We start from the raw sequence: 16,281 nt of genomic DNA, 5'->3' as shown, positions 1-16,281 counted from the left end.
GAGGGGGAGAGAGAGAGAGAGGGAGAGAGAGAGAAAGAGAGAGAGATAGGGAGAGAGACAGAGAGTGGGGAGAGAGGGTAGAGAAAGAGCCCGGAAGAGAGAGCCGAGAGAGAGCGTAGAAATACTAACACCTGAATAGAGAAAGAAAACATCAAATTCATGAGCACAATCAACATTTTGCCATCTGTTATTAATCTCTTTTTAAATGTTTGTAAAAGACTTGTTTTTATTTCAAAGAAGACTGGAGAAAATCAATGAGAATCAATCAAAATATTTATCAATCAATGTTATAAAATATTTTTTCCATAAAAATTGTTCATTTGTAATCGTATTACTTGCACATTACAGCTTTAATATACTTGTACATTACAGCTTTAATAACTATAAAATTACTCCAGGTACAATCGCTTTCACTTGTGAAGAAAATTGATAAGATCTAAATATTACATTAAAATACATTCTAATAAATGAATAAAAGATTGTCAAATATCAAAAGTAATAACTTGACATATTACAATACACTTAAAAATGTGTAGTGTATTTTATAATTTTTTTTTAAATGTCATAAAAATGTAATTATTTCATTAATAGATTTATTTCATGTTCCGACAACTTCATTAGTTTATAGCTAGAGGTGATTTAAACTGTCTGCTTGTGTCGGTATACGGTCTACATGTATACAAGGCGGTCGTAACAACTTCAACATGGTTACCAAATAGTCATTGTATTTATATAATCAAATACCGTCGAAGTTACCAAAATATTCCACTTTCTATCCAGCGCGAACAAGGCTTATAGCAGCGTACTAGTTTTGTGTTATACGCGGATGAACATATGCCCATATCAATTGAGTGCTTCGGCCATATTGTTTGCTCCGCCATTTCAAATACGGCGGCCTGTGTACATATCGAGCTCCGAGGTTTCCGTGGATTCTTACCTTCCGAAGCCTTCATTATTTGTCAGGATTATATCTAGTTAGTGTTTAATATCTTATGTGTGCAATGCGGGTTTAATATTTGTGTATTGGGTCCTGTTGAATTGTGGAGATCTCTCGATGGAGACCACAGTTGAGACCAAGAAACACCAGCGATTCACGAAACGCCGTGAGAAGAAGGCTGCCGCTAGTGCAGATGAAATGGACGATTCCCCGTCTCGGCCGAGCAAAGACAAACGCTCGAAGCCGAGACGAAAGAAGCACAACACAATATGTGAGGAAGATATAATAGATGGATTTGCTATTATAAGTTTCAAAACCTTTGAGGATCTTGAGGTATGTAAACTACCGGGCCAGATTAACAGTCTGTAATCAAGACAGCATCCAATATATGCGGGGGTCTCGCTACCCTAAATTGATTGGGGGGATCCACATGTATTCACATATTTCCGTTAGAATGAGAAACAATTGATTGATACCCTGTATTATGCGGCATTGTCTGTTTGTTATGAGTGTAAATATACCGTTACGATGCATGCTAACTTTTTTTTCGAAATACCACTGACGAAATAGGTTAGGCAATGGTGAACCCGGGCCCCGGTGTTGACACTGGCTGGGTTGGAGAAGTGAGCGCGGGTGTTGGATGGCGGGGGCACCTTACAGGAAACTGTGCACGTGGGGAGTTCCTCGTAATGACCAGTATATAATACCGTCCACATTCAACCCAAACTTTGACACATATGAGTCAAACTTGAAAAATGTCATTGTTGTTTACTTTTGATTTCAATAGCACAGATTCCTATCCCAATTAGATTAACAATAAAATGGCAATATTGTCATCAGTTTTTTGTCATTTAAGTACATTTTTATCATTCAATTAGCAATAATGAACAATAAGTGTTAATTGACTCTGCCCAATCAACATAATAAAACAATGTATGGTAAACAGTGTATCGGATTGAGTACTGCTGGGATTTAATTGTTACTTAACAATGTTAAACATTGTTGACTTTGCACTTAATTAGTTGTTAAAATATATTACATTGTATTACATGGTATGATTTGTATCCCATTTCCAGCTACCATGTGATATTTCCAGATTGATTTTCATATTGAACACTACATCAACAGCATGCCAAATAAGCTGACTCATCGTTTATGTATTACACCAAAAAGATATTTATCTTATTTATTTACTTGCATGGTAAAGTTAAGTTTGCTTTTAATGCTTTCTTTTCAGGCTTCGAGCAGTTGCTGGTCTGCTCTCTTTAAAAGTGAGACTAAAGATTTTAAAGAAATTAGATTCATTCCTTAGACTGAGATTTTTTTCAGGTCATGAATTATTAAATATTTGTGTTTATTATGCATATTGTTTTTCTTCTCATATATGCCATAGTACATTTCACAATGACCATTTCTTTTCTGTAGTTCTGACATTTTAATGTTTAAGTATATCTTAATGTATTTGGAGTTTACCTGATGCAGTCAGTATAGTGACATTTGTTAATATATAATTTAGGTCCATGTTATCTCAGGGATGAAACACCTGGGAAATCTTGTAAACTGTACGTGTGCATGGGAACTCTTTATAAATTTGACAAACCATGAAATCCAAAGAGATAATGCAGCTATTTGATGACTTCCAAGTGTTCTAACGTTCACAGGGGATTAATCTGTATGCTTGTGTATTATTTTACAATTTGTGATGTGTATAAAAATCAATGAAATACATATATATAATGATATACATCTCATTTTTAAAAGTACTGGTTCAGATAAACATGTACATACAAATGTTAATAGACAGTTTATTTATTTAGGACATTTTTTTTATTTGTTTTTTGTAATACACGAATGTCTGTTGTAAATAGGTTTAGCTGTGTCTTTAAAGTTTTAAAGACAAAAGAAACTTTTTATAGACAGCCTGTGGTGTATTGTGACAGTGCACAAAGAGTCGCACACTACACTACATAGTATGTTGGTGTATAGTCAGTATATATACATATGTACTACTTGGAATTTGATTCGTTTTACATCACTGATTAATGCTAAAAAATAATGTGAAAAAACCCCCAGCAAATTCTATACACTTTTACCTTTATAAGAATTTAAGTTACAAGTATATACTTTCCATAATTTGAAGTGAACACGATAATGAATACGGTAATTAATATTAAATAAGTGAATTGTTTACAGTAATCCATACCAATCCTACACCTGCGATAGTGTTTGAGTCCTTCATTAGCAGTAATGAATTGTTTAGGATTCACATAGTTACTGACTTCTAGTTGATTATGTATTAATTACCACATTCAACCTAAAAAGCATCCAGAGCGTTTAAGAAATTGAAAAAAATAAGAGGCCGCTTGGTAGAACCAAATTTGACCCAGTCTTTCATGAAATTTTCTTGCACAAAGTACTGAAGTCACAATCAATTTGCAGACAAATCAACACATTGTACTTATATTTTCACTCTGCATTTATAATTAACTGCGGTATCAGTAAGTGAAATTGAGGCCTCAAAAAGGAGGAGTGGCACTTCCAGGCATAGGGATGTCTATATAGTCAAATACGGTATGTTAACAGTCAGGATCATTTATAAGGATGCGCCAGATTTGTTGGTGGAGGAAAAGTCAGTACCTGGAGAAAAACCTGCACCGATCAATGGTCAGTATACCTGGCAACTGCCCCATATGGGATTCAAACTTGTGACCCTGAGGTGAAGGGCTTGGGGTAATATGTCTGAACATCTTAACCACTCCCCTATATAGCTACGTATACCATTTACTGCCCATTGAACCTCCATGTCTCCAGAGCTTATTGACGTCCTATTCATGTAATACAAGATTTAGAATGATCTTGTTACGTATAAATACGGGTCTAAACAAGGTAAATTTGTTATCATATCATCCATTGTCGTATTTAACACCTCAAATCAATCATGTCATTGGTAAACGTTGATCAGTTAATTATTAATGTATTAAAACTAATAATTATAATACCGTATTTGACCCAATATAAGTGCCTAGGGCGCTTAAAACATTGAAGCAAATCAGTGAGCGCTTAATAGAAACTAGGACTTACTAGCCTTTCATGAAATTATCCTACAAAGTCAATTTGCAAAAGAAATCGGTAAGGAAATTTGATAGGGATATGAAGGTGCCTATTGGGTTGAATATATAATAAGTATGTTATTTGAAACAAGTCCATGAAAAATTCTCAGTGTAACTGATCATGACCCCAGTTCATGTGTAAAAATCATCCTGAAATAAGTGATCTAGTTAAACCCTGGACCTAATTATAAATGTAATTATCTTTAAATTTGAGTTTAGTCAAAATTCAAAAAAATTCATATTTGATTGCCAATATCTTTTATTTCAGACAAAATTCTTGAAAATTTGAAATATTGTTGCCAGCCACTACAGACAGACACATCAATTATTGTTTAGAATTGGTATATTATTTGCTGAATCGTACATGCAGATATGTATCCTTGTAACTGATATGTTTTGAGTAATTAACCGTTGATAAAACTATTGCTATTATATCCGACCGTATCTATAGGTGTGCAAACTAACAAACACTCCATCCTATTGATAATGTCTGACTGTTACTATTGATTTCCTACTGTAACCTGATACCTGTACGTAAAACACAAATTGAATATTCTGATTTGCATATTCACATTAATATGTGCATATTTCACATGTGAGTGGTTTAAAAATTCTAGGGAGAAATGTGAACTGTCATTAAATGCATGGTTATCAACTAAAAAGAGGAGGAGGAAAATAATTAATGTTTTTGCTTAAGAATAAACTGTGTAAGTCACACCTTATTGATGATATGTACTTCATTCAACTCACTGTACAGAGGAAATCTGTTGATGTACAGAGGAAATCTGTTGATATATGCTATATACTTCTTTGAAAGTATTCAACTCACTGTACAGAGGAAATCTGTTGATATATGCTATATACTTCTTTGAAAGTATTCAACTCACTGTACAGAGGAAATCTGTTGATATATGCTATATACTTCATTGAAAGTATTCAACTTGTTTCCACTACTACATGTACAGAGGAAAGGTAAAGTACAGGTGTTGTGGATGGTAGACAGAAGGTACACAGATAACATGTCAGTTTTATCTGTCACCATAACTCTACAGCTATATGGTGTGTGATTAATCTACAGATTTAAATCCCCCCCCCCCCCCCCCCCCCCCCCGATGAAGAAATAAGGAGATTTCCAGTGAAGAATATCTAAGTTCACTCTCGATCATGTTTTACAATCAAAAATTATCTTCACTTAGATTATGTTGGCTCTCAATTATTTGTCTTACAATCCACATATCAGGTCGATTTACAATCGTGATCATATCACAGGAATCTTATCGGGCTGACTGATGATTGTGTCTAATAATCCATATTGGATCACGATATTGATCGACTCCTGATCATATGTCTTACAATCCATATTGGGCTATGATCGACTCTTTAAATCTATCCATATTAGTTTGACTCGTGATCACGTTATAGTATTGTGATACCATGTATGTGTAGATATAGTATAACCAATTTCATACACAATATTTGCAGATTACATTTTGTAGAATATTACATGTTTTGATGTATTTTTGGGGCTTTAAGAACAAATTAAAAATTCTTGAATATTGTTTACATCATTTACACGATTGCCAGATGGTATCTTGACATATGAAGCCAGTGTTAGAGAGAGATAATCGTGAAGTGTTAAAAACTCTTTGCCACATGCTCTTGCATCTATTATTGGGTATTATAAAAATAAGTTTAATGCTTGTGGCAAGTAGACTTTAAATGTTTGAATTACCATTAATACTGATAAAACTAGATTAAGCTGTCTAAACAATGATTAAAGTAGGATATAACAGGAAGTTGTGTTAAGGAAAGATAACTCCACTTGACAGGAAGTCATTTGAAGTCTATCTTTGCAGCATTGACATGCCAGTCCTAATAACATGTATATATGGGAGCTATGTGAAGATTTGTTTACACTTGGAGAAAGATGGCAATGACTGAGGGTTGTTGTAAGGTAGAGATATTAAAGCTGAGAAAGAGTGATGTTTACTAGCAGTGTATATGTAGGCCTTGTCAATATTGGATTATATCACATAGATGTTGCCTTTTGACACTTCAAAATCCTGTTAGAAATCAATGCACAGGGGTGGAGTGTTACGTCCCCTTAGAGAAATCATTGCCCAGGGGTAGAGTGTACATGTTATGTCCCCATATAGCTATATTTCTTTGTAGCCAGATTTGATTCGTGTGAAGTCCTACGTACAATCATGGTCATTTTAATAAGGTGTTGTAGTACCCGGAGAAAAACCACCGACCAGCAGTCATTACCTGGCAACATTAGATTTGAACTTTAAACCCAGAGATGGAGTGCATGTGGTAATTTTATCTGACCAAATTAGCTATATTGTGGATTTCACTGGAAACACCAAAACTGTATTACATAGATGGACTGGGGTGGCTCAGGATATTAAGATGGATGTCGGTGGCCGAGATTCTACTTTTTACAGATGTAGTTAAAAATGAAATTTTGCGCTCATCATGTTAGGTGAAGTCACATTTATTATGATGTCATAAAGAGCTTGTAATGCATGTGCTTTACATATATTCAGTGGGGGTTGGGGTGGGTAACTTTGGTATACCATGACACAAAAACATATATTTAGATTGAGAGACCTTGGGAGGGGGGGTTCACATTTTAGCCTAACATAGAAATGTATGTAGCTTTACAGCTGAGTTACTGTGTTGCCACACAAGACCAGCTAATTTAATGGCCTGTGACATTTAAAGTCAGGATGAGTCATTGGCCCAATGTCTGCCTATAGTACTACATACTAGCTGGTAGTGATTTTTTGTATAGGATGGGGTATAGCTTATTAGGGGAGCGGTGTGGAGTGGGAGGAAGGGAGTGGTAGGGCCGGGGCTAGGCCTGTGTACCTGGGTCAAGGGTATACAATTCAATTATTTTATTCCCTTAAATTTACCTGTCAAAGATTCAAAATTTTAAAACTGGGTAGTAAAATAAATTTAATATACTTCAAACATTTCTTCCGTAGTAAGTTTTCTACGCTAGTAAGTTTTTTTCTACCGTAGTAAGTTAAGATTACGTTAGTTAGTTAGTAAGTTTTCTACCATATTAAGTTCAAATAGCTGGTTGTTTGAATTCAGGTCATACTTAATTTTCAATTGTATTGTTAATTCATGCAAAGGGATAATATATCGAGTGGTAATTAATTCTGGAACTCAAATGTATTGTTACTGACACCACTTGGTCTGGAGGCCCTTAATCATTGTCCAGTACACTTGATTTTGATTTTGACAATTTATAATAAGCCCTATATACAAAATACTGATGAATTGTGTACCTGGATTATTTATGGTAGTATATAGTAATTATAAGGTTATATTCACAAGGATAAGTGTCTTTGATTGGTAACAATCATATACAAAATATGGATTGAATACATATAGCATGTAACTATTATTGGTTATACATTACAACTGTGATATTTCTATATTTAAGAGTCATTTCATGGATTTGATGTGTACAGCTAGCTCAATGTCTACAGGTAGTTTATCTGTATCTGTCAATTTCAATTAATAAACAATTTTGATTTAATTTGATTACACTCTCACCTATAATTACAGGTAATCGTTACCTGTTGTTACACCTGTAAGAATACTTCACTTCTGAGAGTGGCTTAGACACCTACCATTTAACATCTCGATGGCTTCACTTGATTACTTAACTTTGTTGGCTAGCACGTGTGATAAAAACTGTTAGGTCACACAAACATTGATAGTGTTATTATCATCCGCTATAGAAATGTTAGAATGTTGAAATAGTTTTAAAGTTTCACCTTACATCACATATACACTGTGAATATTGATGTCTTCAAACAAACCTGAACTCGCTGTAAACTTTACCTGGATCTTAACAGCTGTACATATCAAAATCTACGCCAAAACAAACAATAAAAATCCCATCTTGACGACCTGAACATCCTCCCAAGCTATCGCATTATTTCACTTTCAGATCACTGCTACACATTAAATCTCGTAGATAATGCCTTTTGGTAGAAGCCAGTGGAAGTTAAATGAAGGTTTATCATTTTTGTTTAATGTACAGTTTCTAAATGGAATTTTCGGCAATTTCACCCGCAACACAACAACAATGTGTCAGTAAGTTTTCCGGTGAGAATTGATTAGGTTATTGTGAAGTACTCGCAGACATTCTTATCCTTAGATTAAATTGATTTTACTGAGATTTGTGATTCGGTGTAAAAGTGGATCCAAGACATACAATTTAAAATCATTTATTCAGCTGCATTCACATTACATTTAAAAGAAAGATTTTTGGCTTACTTTTATTTTATATCCTAATGAATTATCTGTAAGGATGAGCCAGGATTTGTAAATTGGTAAAAGCCAGAGGAGCCGTAGACAGGGGCAGCCATAAAGACACTGGAGCAGCAGTGACAAATCATCGTTCAACAGTTCAACAGTCATTATATTACCACAAGCCCTTTGGATCTCAAGTTTGGATCTCATGGTGGGCAGTTGTCAGCTGGTATATTGACTGATGGTGGATGGTTTTTTTCTTAGTTAATTCTCGTTTTTTTCCTACACCATCTATACCTGCTGGCATGTCCATATATATAGATGTAAACTTTTGTATATTATGGGATGTTGTATCACAAGATGACATATATAGTTCAAGTACACTTGCCTTCTGGTGATTGTAACATACTTTTTTGTTGAGACTAATAATATATATATGACACATGTGAATTCGAAGGACATCATTTTACCAAACTGCTGTACTATAGCTAAACAATAATGACAGAAACAGCGAACAGGACCAGAATCATGTAACTAACAATAAATTGTAAAATGGTATATATTTACAGGCTTCACTTGATCCCTGTAATAACAAATGATAAAGTGTATACATGTAGACTGTGACTGTATGGACCTGTCCAGTTTGATCTATAGAGGATCTGATCCATCATACCTTGGCCCCCCTATAGCTATAGACTCTCACATTCATCTTCACACCGCCAACATCAACAGATTATTGGCAGTAAATTTTCATTAGTTAATATTCAGATTATTACCGGGTTTGGGAGGCCTAAACAGCTCAATCAGTGATCATCAGCTAGCAATCATCATAAACAGCTTCTGTGTTTCTCAAACCAGATCACAGTGGATGCAGTATATATATGTATAGTCTGGGTTTAGTATTAGTCAGTGTGGTTGATAGCATTCAGCAATACAGCCCTAATAAAATGTGACAGATCTATCATTTATTGCTTGGTTAGGTAGCTGCCAGCTACAGTAAAACATGCTTATAACAAACATGCTTACAACATAGTAATTTTGGTTCCCCATCAAGGATCCTATGAGCTGTCTGTAATATCTATAACAAGCTACGCGCGATGTTGGTGACATATTGCGTAACACATAAATGACGTCGTTTTGACGGTGTTTTTTCTGATGTGTAATCATTATAATTCATGTATTACCGTTATCCAAAATAAACATGTGCCAATAATAAAAAGAATGATACACTATTATATATAACGAACATGTACAGGCTAGGCTATGCATATACATGTAGGAGTGAATTTCAATTTCCTCATGACTATGTTCACTATTTTTTATTGAGGCTTACTGGAACTTACGCAGCCGCAATGACCGAGTGGTTAAGGTGTACCGATCGGGGACATACCTGTAATATCATCGCGTCGTCGTCGCGGATTTGACTATAAATATTAAAGCACTTATGAGCGATATTGATAAATTTTCTTTCAATTTTATTGCAGATCGATTTCTAATCACGCTTTTTAAATGGCGTGCCTCAAGTTATGAATCACAGGGGTCTGAGAATTAGTACAGTGTACAGTGTATATCAATTTGGACCTAACAGAGTGCCCATATATGATTTTAGACGTTTTATGGATCTAGATAAAAATCGGTAAAATTCGTATTCTACATGTACACTGTACTCGTTTAATACACCACGAAGAGAAAGAAATTTCCTGATGTTTATCTATACTCCTACACATCTAAAAAGGGAGTGTGGACACTCTGGTGTGTCTAAATATATGTATGTAATAACTGTTACTATATCTCAGATCCCTGTGTTATGCATTGGACGCTAAAATATACTCTTTTTTGTTCGCAATCTTTCTCTAGAGTTTAACACATTTCTAGTTTTCAACTCCAGACTCTCAGGTTTATCTTCATCTTTCAAGGCCACTTTCATTCGGATAATCAAAAATAATTTTTACGTTAAATTGAATAAATGTTCACTGGCAAACTACACCGTTAGGTCGCACCAGAAATGCAGTCACAAGGACATTTTCCAGCATGCATCACGCGCTTTGCAATTTTGTATATATTCTAGATTTCTTTACAAGTGAAATGATTGTGTTTAGAAGAAACATGTACCTGTATGACAACGCATATTTTTTTCTACAAATCTAATAGTAGAATTGAGTCTTCAAATGTTAAGTAATTGTTTTTATGCAATCCGATTTTAGCTAGACCTAGATGCAATTTGACATGTTTCAAACTGACGTTACGTAACGCGCGTCGTCGTGACGTTTGGTCTTACGTCGTTTTATAAGTGGACAATTTACGGAATTTTTAAAATACTAATTATTTTTTATTATTGATCGCACAAACAAAATAAAAAGTGTTATACAATTTTCAGTTGGGACACATTGCGAATATGATTTTATATCTATATTCAATATTTCCTAATATGCTGCTAAATGTCCCTAAAATCGCTATATTTGCAAAAAGTAATAGAAAATCACTTGGTGGACAAATTACGGAATTTTTAATTTTCTCTGTTTTAAGTGAAAGCGTCATTATAGCTGAGCTATATCATATGTGTGATAAATTCAATAAAAACACATATAGTATATATTATTTCAAATACTTGAAATTACTTACAGTTTTCTCTCAATATTACTATGAAATTGAACATCATTTTCTCTGGGTTAAGCGTTACATTTTGGCAAAGGCGAATAATGACGGTTTTACCACATCGTAATTATCTAACACCATTGAAAGATCATAAATGTCATTTGACATATCATACCGCATCTTTGAATCATGTTTATTTATTTTTGCGTATGTTTTAGTGCGATTTTAGATCATTTTTAGAAACGACCACTCCGGTAAATGTTACGCGTTACATGCCGTTATCTTGGTGTTTTGGAGAAACTAAACGTGATTAAAAATGTTTTTATAATTCGCTTTTCCGCCTTTATTGCCAATAAAATCAAAGTACGTTAAAAACCGTTTTCAGTGATATATAATACGATGCAGTTATTTGAAAAGAAAAGAAAATCACAACGCTTTTAGTAAAGGATATGTGTATTTTGAGACGACGTCACCAATACCGCGCGCTACGTCACAACAAGCTATGCTTATAATGAGGTAATTTTATTGATCCCCAGAAGTTCGTTATAACTATTTTACTGTATATATATACTTCTACATTACAGTTAAGTGAAAGATTTCTGATGTTGGTTGAGATAGCTATCAGCTACTACAATTCAGTCATTATGTCGTCCTTCTATCTTTAGTTTATTGCTCAGCTAACTAAAGTTGAATTTTCTTATTTAAAATCCGCGTGTGGCAGATGTATCGTTCTATTAATATATACATACACACAGGTCAGTAGTTTTTCTGTGGATCCTCTGGCTTTCTTCCATCTCCAGAACCTTGCTGGCATAGCAGTAATTGACAGTAGAGGGATAATAACATGATTCCAAACAAAACACCTTGAATATCAGTAGAGATATTGGCCTTACAGTCATTGTCTCGGACAGTTGACATTTAAATCACGTCACCAAGGAACATTGGTCAGTTGACATACATCACAGAGAAACATTGGTCAGTTGACATACGTCACCAAGAAACATTGGTCAGTTGACATACATCACCAAGGAACATTGGTCAGTTGACATATGTCACCAAGGAACATTGGACAGTTGACATACGTCACTGAGAAACATTGGTCAGTTGACATACGTCACAGAGAAACATTGGTCAGTTGACATACGTCACCGAGAAACATTAGTCAGTTGACATACGTCACCAAGAAACATTGATCAGTGGACATACATCACCATGAAACATTGGATGAAACATTGGTCAGTTGACATACATCACCATGAAACATTGGATGAAACATTGGTCAGTTGACATGCGTCAACGAGAAACATTGGTCAGTTGACATACGTCACCAAGAAACATTGGTCATTTGACATATGTCACCAAGAAACATTGGACAGTTGACATACGTCACTGAGAAACATTGGTCAGTTGACATACGTCACAGAGAAACATTGGTCAGTTGACATACATCACCGAGAAACATTGGTCAGTTGACATACATCACCAAGAAACAGTGGTCAGTTGACATATGTCACCGAGAAACATTGGTCAGTTGACATAAGTCACCAAGAAACATTGGTCAATTGATATATGTCACTGAGAAACATTGGTCAGTTGAAATACGTCACCGAGAATGATTGGTCAGTTGACATAAGTCACCAAGAAACATTGGTCAATTGATATATGTCACTGAGAAACATTGGTCAATTGATATATGTCACTGAGAAACATTGGTCAGTTGAAATACGTCACCAAGAAACATTGAACAGTTGACATACATCACAGAGAAACATTGGTCAGTTGACATATAAGTCAGCAAGAAACATTGGTCAGTGGACATACCTCATCAAGAAACATTGGTCAGTTGACATATGTCACAGAGATACATTGGTCATTTGACATATGTCACCGAGAAACATTGGTCAGTTGACATACGTCACCAAGAAACATTGGTCAGTTGAAATACGTCACCAAGAAACATTGGTCAGTTGAAATACGTCACCAAGAAACATTGGGGCTTCAGTCTGTAAAATGTAGGTGATCGAAGGAAAAACATTTGGCTTGAAAGAAATATAATTTTTTTACGTAACCATGCAAAGCAAGTTATGTTAAAGTAGGCACCTAATTGAATAATTGAAGCTGTTCATAATGTTATTTATATAATTATGAAGGTCTATTTGTTGTGGATACGCTTAGAAAAAAGAAATCTAGCCGTCTCATCTGAGCCGCGTTTAAAGATTAATGCAGGTTTATATGGTAAAAAGCTCTACCTTTAGTGTTCATGGGGGTAATAGCTCTTTATTGGACGGTTACAAAAAAATGACTCGCCAGTGAACAGACAGAATACTAGTGGGAGTCGAGAGAAAAGTTAATTCCGACTGGAGATAAGGCTGGTGTTCTGAGTAGAAGATTTCATATTGTGCAGATTTGTATGATTTTGGCATGCATGATGTACTGGGTGGTCTGCTGAGTACTGGCTGCGATCGTTACTTTGGCTTTATGGAGAAATAATAATGGTAATTGAAGTGAGCGGGTCGAATGTTATCGGTTCAGTAACTTTTTTTAGGTATACTTGTTAAATGAGCACACAAACAACTTAATGTGTGCCGACAGTGCACTCGTACAGCCAGTGTTGTCTTAGCAACCAAATTCTGTCCATGTGTCGTGTAATTTATTCCTCGTAGCTTGGTTGTTGAAATCACATCTGCTGATGCATTGGTTGTTGGAAGTAAAAAAAAGAGCGATACGACAAGTAAAGATTGGAATTATCGGGGAAATTTATCTCCAATGTTAATATGTCGCACACATAAAAAAAAAAAATCATAAAATGTGCATATCAAATTATTGTGTTGTATTTTATTATATGGTTACAGGAGCACATTAAGATTTATTGTAACATTGTAATGTTGTGGAATCCCATTCATGCCCATGATGTGCGTATACAGTTTTTTTTATTATCCATTCGCAAATATAGTTGTAGTTGTTGTCATTATTAGAAAATAAACATTACAAATTATAAGAAAGAATTAATTATGATATAGTGATTATATGGTAATGTACGGAGATAATAGGCCTTACTAGGGCCAAAGTAGGTGTTATGCAGGATTATTATAAACTAGAGGATGACTTTCATGCATTAAAGATGTATTATATATGGTTCACAAGTTACTGTATTTTCCCTAGTGGTGTGGCCATGGCCAGATGTAGCATGGGCATGGTGAGGGGTGGGGTGGAGGAGTATGGGGGGGTGCCTGTGGGTGTGGGGTAGGGGATGGTGGGGATGGGGTGGGGGTTGTATAGTAGCAATCATTTCTGTACAGTATTATATATACAATATGGTGGTTATTATGGTAGGAAGAGGTAGGGGGCTACATATAATTAGTCTATAGATATACCTGTAGTCGGGGGGGGGGTGCGACATGTATTCAGTCTATAGACACACTTGTAGGCTGTAGAATATACAGTTAGGTCAAAGGTAGTTTGGTTTGACAGGTTTGATGTCCGATGGTTCAGGTACTGTGTGGTAGCTAGTACACACCTGAGCTACAGGTAGTGTGTACTGTGTGGTAGCTAGTACACACCTGAGCTACAGGTAGTGTGTACTGTGTGGTAGCTGCTAGTACACACCTGAGCTACAGGTAGTGTGTACTGTGTGGTAGTACACACCTGAGCTACAGGTAGTGTGTACTGTGTGGTAGTACACACCTGAGCCATTGGTAGAGGTATTGTTTAGATCTACTGTGTGTAGGTGATGTGGTTGTTATGTAAGTGAGATAAGAGCCCTATTGTCTGGGAGGTAGACAGCCAGCTAACATGTGATGTTTTTATCCTGCTATAGTAGGAAGCTATAGGTCTGGATATAGATGGTGGAAAACAGTCTGATTTGCAAGTCACAGGTTAGATCTAGACCTGAATTATTACTTATTGTAACTGACATGTTTGTGGTAAGGACAAAATGGACTAAAACTAGGTCAACACTTTGTCAGATATATCAGCACTTCATATATAACTGAAACTGATTGGTCACTAAGCTTCATATATTGGTGGTGCTTTTACAATGTTTGTAGTTTTAGTTTGGCAAATCTGACAAATTGTAGGGACCAGAATGTTACAATATTATACATTCTCACTATGTACACCAGGCTCTAGACTCAGCTGCTGAAACTCTTGGATGGTCAGTCTGCTTTGGCTATATATACTAGAGGTCATCCAAGGTCAAATTCCAACTGACCCAATACACACCTATATAAACTGCCATGTGTCTGGGGTCAGTTAAGGCCTGTCTGATACACACACCATATTGTGTGTGGGACCAGTCAGAGAAATAACTTCCAAGGTTAGATATTTACAGCTTGACTCATGATGACCATATATCATGGTATTTTCAGTAGCCTAAAGGGGAGGAATGGTATTTAATTATCTGATTTGTTTTTAGCAGATCATAAGAAGGCTATCCACAAAATACCTCAGGAATCTCTGACTAACACATATATCTTCTCCATACTCTAAACCATGCAGAAGCTGTACCAAGAATAACCCTACCATATTGGTTCATGTTCACAGTTCCTAAGGTTTATAACCAATTTCTGATTGATTATAGCAACAGAGAAAAATTCAAAATCTGGTTCAATGTATACTAGTAAATAGGAATATCTGTAACTGGATATATCTAAGTAAGACCAGAAAAGACACTTGTCATACATGTCTATGGTTTCACTGCTACAGATCTATCATGAGCAAGGCCAGATTGTGGAAGGTCGTCCCACCACAAATATTTAGGTAATGTGCCGAGTTCTGGGATTGGTTAATAAATATCACCTGTCATTTCAAGTGACTGGGCTATTATTACACTTGGTAAGGGATGCTAGAGTTAGTTAATTATAGGTTTATTGTTGTGAGGGAAACACCCAAGTCATGATGACCCTCCATCCTCCTTTATCTCGAAAAGAGCAGTGAGGATGACTTATTGACACTAGTCCTCTACCTTAAGGTTTCGAGTTTGAATCCATATCCCATGTAAGGCAAGTTAAATGTCCTGGCCATAGACCAGTTGTATTTCTCTGGGTACTCTGGATTATCCTTTTATGACCTAGCTATAGCTGTTAGCGGTCCTAGCTATAGACCAGTTGTATTTCTCTGCGTTCTCTGGATTATCCTTTTATGACCTAGCTATAGCTGTTAGCGGTCCTAGCCATAGACCAGTTGTATTTCTCTGCGTTCTCTGGATTATCCTTTTATGACCTAGCTATAGCTGTTAGCGGTCCTAGCCATAGACCAGTAGTATTTCTCTGCGTTCTCTGGATTATACTTTTATGATCTAGCTATAGCTAAAAGCAGTCCTAGCTATAGACCAGTAGTATTTCTCTGCGTTCTCTGGATTAT

At 35.7% G+C, this 16,281-nt stretch overlaps 1 protein-coding gene across 4 annotated transcripts in view; it reads left to right on the top strand.

Moving 5' to 3' along the window:
* Positions 1-849: 849 nt before the first annotated feature.
* LOC138332055 (autism susceptibility gene 2 protein-like) overlaps positions 850-16,281 on the top strand; it is a 228,301-nt gene continuing 212,869 nt past the window's right edge. For 3 of the 4 annotated variants that reach the window (XM_069280000.1, XM_069279999.1, XM_069279998.1), the window contains exon 1: positions 850-1,270. In XM_069280000.1, coding sequence (XP_069136101.1) covers positions 1,055-1,270 — 216 coding nt within the window. In that variant the 5' untranslated portion in view covers positions 850-1,054. The remainder of the gene's footprint in view (positions 1,271-16,281) is intronic. The other variant, XM_069279997.1, reaches the window with a different exon arrangement.

The sequence above is a fragment of the Argopecten irradians genome, chromosome 9, assembly GCF_041381155.1.
Source record: "Argopecten irradians isolate NY chromosome 9, Ai_NY, whole genome shotgun sequence".
Taxonomy (NCBI): Eukaryota; Metazoa; Mollusca; class Bivalvia; order Pectinida; family Pectinidae; genus Argopecten; species Argopecten irradians.
The sequence above is the reverse complement of the archived record's forward strand: the minus strand, read 5'-3'. Positions and strand labels throughout refer to the sequence as shown.